The sequence below is a fragment of the Wasmannia auropunctata genome, unplaced genomic scaffold, assembly GCF_000956235.1.
Source record: "Wasmannia auropunctata unplaced genomic scaffold, wasmannia.A_1.0 LD267245.1, whole genome shotgun sequence".
In the NCBI taxonomy this organism is placed as follows: Eukaryota; Metazoa; Arthropoda; class Insecta; order Hymenoptera; family Formicidae; genus Wasmannia; species Wasmannia auropunctata.
In genome coordinates, this window is record NW_012095645.1 from 22,603 (window position 1) to 30,264 (window position 7,662).

The 7,662-nt window shown below is 29.6% G+C and overlaps 2 protein-coding genes across 6 annotated transcripts in view; one reads left to right on the forward strand and one right to left on the reverse strand.

Moving 5' to 3' along the window:
* LOC105462259 (dynein heavy chain 1, axonemal-like) overlaps positions 1-7,662 on the forward strand; it is a gene marked incomplete at its 3' end in the record, with an annotated part of 71,385 nt that overhangs the window by 18,187 nt on the left and 45,536 nt on the right. The window lies entirely within an intron of this gene.
* The window catches only part of LOC105462258 (thyrotropin-releasing hormone receptor-like), a 24,338-nt gene continuing 18,453 nt past the window's right edge, over positions 1,778-7,662 (reverse strand). For all 5 annotated transcript variants that reach the window (XM_011708780.1, XM_011708779.1, XM_011708778.1 and 2 more), the window contains 4 exons: positions 3,632-3,836; positions 3,103-3,211; positions 2,148-2,369; positions 1,778-2,077 (listed from right to left, as the gene is read on the reverse strand). In XM_011708780.1, coding sequence (XP_011707082.1) covers positions 2,059-2,077; positions 2,148-2,369; positions 3,103-3,211; positions 3,632-3,836 — 555 coding nt within the window. In that variant the 3' untranslated portion in view covers positions 1,778-2,058. The remainder of the gene's footprint in view (positions 2,078-2,147; positions 2,370-3,102; positions 3,212-3,631; positions 3,837-7,662) is intronic.

The window sequence follows — 7,662 nt, forward strand, 5'->3', positions numbered from 1 at the left end:
ATATATATATATATATATATAATTTTAATACTTTTCATTCCTCAGTTACCATTCATACACAAAAATGTAACAAAACTGCTTTATATAAACGATTGTCATATAAATTTAGAAGTTTTAGTAAGAAATTTAAGAAAACACTTTAAAATGGATTATTGTTAATATTCGTATATTGATAATAAGTACATTTGATATAAACAAATGGATTTTATAATGTGTAAAATAAATAACTTTACATGTTACGCATAATGGTCATACGTTACGTGCAAAGCTACGCTCTTTTCTGGGTCAATGATAACTCTATTCATTAGTATTTCATGAGGCACAAATCTGTAAAAGAAAATTCATAGAAAACTGATTTATCTGGGATTTTAGATAAAATTTCATGGTCCCAAAAGAATATCCTCTTCCACGTATTACAGGTGAAATACCGGAAAATTTTTTCCCGGTGATTTCCCCAGACGAGCTGGTCAATCGATCTCTGTCCTAATTGCGCAAAAAATAAAATCTACGCGAAAGGGACATGGCACCTCGATTTCTTTTGTGTTTTTTTGAGTTACATACCAATAACACATGTGCACCTTATGTTCAGTGGTTTTTCTCTTAAAACAAAATATATTAGCATTCCTGACAGCGTTTCTGATCATTTCATTTTTTTCGTTACTCCAAATTTGAATTAACTATTCTTATAAAAAATTAATTTAATGTGACAAATTTTTCATCGAAAAATTGTTTTTCTATACATTTTTTTCTATAAATTGTTAAAAAATAATACTAAAATTCTTTCTGGCTTGCTAAAAGTAACTGATTTTTAGAATAGTATTTTTGGAAAGCGACTGTCAAACTTTTATTTTATAATCTGTCTGAAATAAATTTTGGCAGCTTTCTGTTTAGGTCTGCACCAAAGAAAGTTAAATTTTACTTTGTCATCACTAAAATCTTAATTTGTCATTTTAAATGTTTGAATTAATAACTTTCAAAATATAATCATTTACTTTTATATTTGCTTAGATAATCACTTCAAAACTTTTAAATAGACTGATTATAATAAATAACATTCTTGTATTAAAAATTACACGAAGTTAATTTATTTCAGTAAAGAAATGTATTGATTCTTGAAAAATTGTTCATTTATTTTATTATTTACATTGCAAAAATAAATTCTCTCATATGTATTTTTTTTTAATACTTCTTGAAAAGGTAAGAAATTAAAATAATGGATTTTGCGATCATTTTTGAATTAGGCCCCGTAATTTGGAAATAATTGCCGTATTTGTTGATTACCAGTGATAATTCTCTTACATTAATAATTCATATCCACGTAGAACTGATTCTATGAATATATGAATATTTCATGCATTCTCTCTCTCTCTCTCTCTCTCTATTTCTCTCTCCCTTTCAAGTAAAAAGCACACGACGTGAAAACAGAACATTTGGTCGTTGCTGATGCGACAATCAGAGACTGCAAATACAGTTAAAGCGAAAATCCAAGAATGAAAATTAAATTAATTTGTTCTTTACGTATCGTAATGTGCTATTTAATTTTAAAAGATATTTGAAAAATTAAAATTTAAAACTTAATATATAATCGTAAATATTTCAAAGCGATCTTATTACCTTTTTTCTGAAATCTTGCTACCTCTGAACTTTTACAAGTATAAGTAGAAATGGATTTTCTCAAACGTAAGAGCCGAATCTGTTATTCACATACAGCAAATATGAATCAACATTATCATACAATTGCATGCAGGATTCAAGAATCATTTACGTCAGTCAAGTATTCGTTCCGAATGTTTTACAATAATATTTTTCTTATTTCCTTATTATCTGACAATTCTTTTGTCAAATCCGTCATCTCGTCGTCGATATCGAACTTAAAGTCACAGATGCGTAACACATCTGGCGAAAACGATGCATCCTTTCAAGATAATTCGGGCAAACAGGATCATCTTGGATTTATCCCTGGATTTACGCTCACAAAAGCCTCGGCGACTTGGGTTAACCTCAGGTTGAAACCAGACACGGATAAGGGACGATCGTCGGCCAATGAACGTTGATGTTTCACGGGCTTACCGATTCCCTAATAGCCATTATATAACGATTTAATTTGATATCCACTTGATCTTGAATGGAATGCAAGCTATATGTACCTCTGTGGACTGCAGTGATACCGAGTCATACTCTTTAGGAGTCTGCGTAATATCTGCTCCAAACATCGCCGGAATGTGATGCCGCACATCGCGTACAGCAGGAAATTGATGCTGAAGTTTGTATAATAGAGCAGCATGAAGAACTGCTGAAGACACCAGAGTGTCTCCGGTGTATTCTTCTTTGCCAGAGCAAAGAAGAACACGCATAGACGAATTACGTAACTGAAACAGAGCGAGAACTCGACTCACAATGTAATTTCCGTGCAAATTTGATTTCACCAAGATATATTAACCGTTTCATTTCCACCGTAAACTGCAATTTGCATTTACTTGACAATTTTATCTCTTCTGAGAAAAAATCGTAAACCTTTACTGCCTGTTTTGTAAATAAATATTGTGTGACGAGATTTATTTTTTCTTCTTTCATCGTAACTTTAGAAAAAAATTTAAATTCTATAAAAAATATTCACACATAGAATATCATATTTAAAATTGATTCTTACATCTTGACACATTATTGATGTGATAAATATTAAATAATAAATAAACAGAATGAAAATCTCTGCCGCAAATTACATAAATTTGTTTAAATAAATTAAACTAAAAGCTTAAATGTATTTCTGTCAAATATCATTCAAGCTTAAATAAATATATTACTCGAGTAATACTACAATTTACATATGATGTTTCCATGATGATGAATTTGAAAATTTTCCGCGTAGATGATTAAATCTTCTGCAACATTGTGTTAAAGGAACAATGTGTACTTTATGTAATCTAATCCGATTATACAGATTCAATTTTTTACATTGTATTTTATAAGCTATAAAAGATTTAATTCAGCTAATGTCGCAAGCATTTAAATTTCACAGAAATTTTAAGCGCACCGCGCACCGTGAAAAAGTAGATTAAAAAAAAGCGTACTAAATAAAAATAATATAACGAAGATGCTCACCTCGGTAGATTAAGTAATATGAAGACCGTGCTAATAAGCACGAGCATTTTAGTGATGCTCTCTTGATTAAATCTAGTCGATCCGAGATTCCGACAAGATGACCTAACGTCTGCGAAGTGAAAAATAAATTCTATATAGCTTTTACATCTATAGTCAGAGATATGAAAGTAAGAAGCTTACTTTATGGCTCGATAGAAATGTATTTTTTTACCTTCGCTAAATACAAAATTTAAAAGTGTTATAGAACACAACTTCCTGCTTTTCATCATTGCAGCATTTGAAACTTAAGTCATTTTATAATTTTAATAATGCCAGAGGTCATCTACCTATAGTAATAGTTATAATTATCATGCAAAAGACGATGTTTACGTCGCTGAGAAAAATCACTTCGTGAAAGAATTGTTTTGAATTTCGCCAAGAAAATATTAATAATTTCATAATTTCTTATCGAGCGAGAGCGCTTGTTATCTTATAAGGTATACTACGTTTCTAAGAGGCTCGAACCTCACGTCGCAATAGGCAAACTTACGTATACACGGAGCTTCTATTTCGGTCATCTGACAAGCGTTCCGTGGTGTCGACGGCGGAGCAGATGCAGGTTGATGCCGGGAATGGTTCTTGGACGAGTGAAACGACGACGATTGCTGGGAAGGTGGTCTTCGCGTTCCATTTGTGCCCACGAGCGAAACCAAATTCATATTTCCGGCACCACCGTTATTGCTGCTATTGGCACTCTGAAAACGGTTTTGTAAAATATTGTCTTCATCTCTGATAATCGACTGAAAGCTTGTCGATCCCCGACTCATTCGCAGCCGATCCGTTCGCGCGTAAATGTTGGTCAGGTCGAGGAAATTACTTTGGAATTTGTCGCATATTTTTCAAAAGCAGCGAGGATTTACATATAGTAAAACTATTATCAGTCTAAGCATAATCAAATGGTAACAAAGTATAATACTTTGTATGTAAATCTTACTCATATACATTACAAATTTGTTGACGTAAAAATATAATTTAAATTCGATTTAAGTAAAATATAATTTACTCAAGAAAAAAAATATTACATAAACTTTGTAACTTGTAAAAGCGTATAATGAGTTTTGTGAGATGTTTGCAAATAGTTCTAAGAATGTCTCCTTATAGATATATGTACGCCTATACTCATATCAATTATCAATTATACAGATATTAATTATCACAGACTTTATCCGACATTGTCTAGACATTGATAAATGACATTATCTTTTCAAAACTTGTTTTTCAAGTATGCCAATCATGAGTTATGTAATTTATTATAATAAATATATATCTTATTTATTTTGCTCATGAGCAATGTTAACATTATACATATTAACATTTAAATATATTCTCTGTTTTACCTATTCTTAAAAATAATACAATAATTTCATTAAAAAATTTAATATAAAAAAATGTGTCACATTAATAGTTATTTTTCGTTAAAAGAATGTAACATGTATGTATTAATAAATACTGTAAAAAATTATAGGTGCAATTTATTAATGCAAGATTAGAGTAAAGATAACTTTTTACATCTTTTTTTAAATGAATATCGTTAAAAAAAAATTCTAAAATCAATTTACTTATAAAACACATTACACACATAATTTCTAGTATATTTTATCAACAAATATTACACCTGTTGAAACAAATATTACAGCTTACGATTACATATTTATTTAATGCTAATTGAATTACGTTTTGTGTACTACATCACGTTGTTTTACATTGAAATCTTAACAAACAATTTAGGTGGAGTGCAATTTTTACGTAAATACATATGCTGTGAATTACATACAGACACGGGCTTCACAAGACGTGAGATAGTAACTAAAATAAACATGAACGAGCAATACACAAAGTGCAGCATTATACATTCACCGACGCATTCACCATGCTAAACTATATATGCATATACAATTTTTGTCTAAAGCGCGCCTAGTGTGTTTTTAAACGCGCTTCATAAACATGCACTCTTGCAAGTTACATAGTGGAAAAGAGAGAGACTTTTTATATATTTCTTTTCATGACACGTTTATACAATTATTTTATAATAAATCGCTGATAATTTTTACTTCGATTCAATATAAGATTATATCAAAAACTGGTATAAACCAGTTTTATGAATCTATTTTATGAGCCAAAGTAAAATAAATTTATGTTACGATTTGTATCATAATATAAAATTATTTTACTCTGGTTCAGAAAATATAAAATACTTGTAAAAAAATATAAAAAAGGGCAAATGTAATATAAATATAAATATACTAATATGATACGATTATGTATTCTGCAATTAATCAGTGAGCCATTGAAACGATAACATTTTCAGTTAAACTAATTTTGGTTTAAATTAAAATAATAAATGCATGATTAAAATGCACAACTGTTATTCGTATTTTTAAATGTTTATTTATATTTTTAGTAAATTGACAATAATGAATAAAAGTGAATTATCTTTAATCAATATTAAATAATAGATAAAATAATACTACAAGAAAATATATATTTGGCACAATTACTACATCGAGAAAAAAGGGTCATTCATTCAATTAATACGAGCGAAAGAATCCAATAATTTATTGATATCCCTCATTCGTATAAAGTATTGACCGGATTATTTAGGAGAATCCTTAGGGTGCCAATCATAGTAACAGATCACATAAGTACCTATCCATTTCTTAAATCACCATTTTCATCATTATCACATTCAATTGATAAAATGCTGTGGCCTTAATTGCTAACCCCTATCACCTTGATAAATTTTCCTGTCAGTATATGGCTTGTTTATTTCTCAAAAACTTCGACAACGTGAAAATTACATTCATTCGTAGCTTTGAATAATAAGCAAAATTAAAATTTTATTACACGGTGCCGGTGTACTAAAACGTCCGTTCTGGAAAATGACAACGTCAATTTTATCGGAATTTTAACACCGTGTTCTAGTTTCATGATATATTCTATAGAAATCGAAATTTCTCAATTTGTAGTCACAAAAAATATAGTTCCATTCAGTTAATCATTTTATGAATTTTTTAATTTGTATCGTCTCTTTTAGATAACAAAGATAATATATATTTAAAGATATCACATAATATATGTCCAATTAATATAAGAAACTGCATTACTTCAATCCAATTTTTTCTTGAAGATTACGTAACCAATGGAAAAAATTAGTCTATATATTTTTCTTACTATATTTACGCAAGAAATTTTCCAATATTCAATTTTATCATGATTTATATTAGACACCTTATACGTCAATGAAAAATCCATACATCATTGGTTAGCCTTCAACTCACTTAACTCTCGCAACTCACTTAACGAAAAACAAGTTCAATATGTCAACAAAAATAAATTCTCGATTGACATAGTAAGTTGATGACAAATATTATCGTTTTTAAAATCTTATTTAGAAGGATTTCCGCACTAAAATCACATGTTTTTAATTCAAATTCATAATAATTATTCTAATTTAGATTTATTTCTAGATATGTTTAATATATTAATTTCGAAATCTTGATATTTTTATTATATAACACATAAAAATGTGTAGTCAAAAATAAAGTAAAATATTTATAATTTCTGAAAATAACAACAATTACTAATTTCATTACTTGCTATATAACTTTTCCATTTATCAGTAATAATAAATTAAAAGTATCAAACATAAGATATAAAGAACAAAAGCATAAGAAAAATAAAAATAAACGCATATATTTTGTTTTTAACATTTATATACTGACTCAAGTAAAGATACTCAATAAAGATGATGAATTTTTAGAAAAAGATTTATTATCTCATTAAAAAATGTTGGACAATGACATTGCTAAGTTGTCGCCAATTGACCTCTGACTCAATTTATTAAGAAAAAATAACGATACTGTATGTTGATAAGAAGAAGCTCATAAAGAGCGACGAAATGCACTGTCATCCCAAGAAGATAGTCGAAGTGACTTTATGACGTCCATATCTACGCACTTTTATTTTGCGCGACGTTATTTATTTCACTGTGGCGTACGTGGAGCAGCTAGTCATAAAATCTCGCGCACGGTGCGTGCGTCTCACTGCCATCCACTGAGTTAACTGTCTTCTTTAATTAAACAGAAACTTTAACGAGAATTGACAAAATTATAATATTATAATAACGTAAATAGCAATTTTGCAGTTCTTTTTCTCACGTTATTGACACAACTGTGACAATCAAGTGTGGGAAAGGTTTTATCAATTTGAAACGAAAACTGCCAACAACTTTCTTTAACCAGAAACGTTTTCTTCTTCAGTAACTAATCCGGAGATTCCTGTCGCGATGGAACCCTCTACTTTGCTCCTGTCTATCCTGACAGCGAGTATTTGCTTATACTATTTTATTCTAAACAAGTTATCTTACTTCGAGAGACGGAAGATCCCTCATGTGCGACCGCTTCCATTTTTTGGTAACATGGCACCTTTTGCTTTTCGACGTATATCCGCTGCGGAGCTCATACAAAGAATATACAACCGCTTTCCGGACGCAAAGTACTTTGGCTTCTTCGAATTTATAAC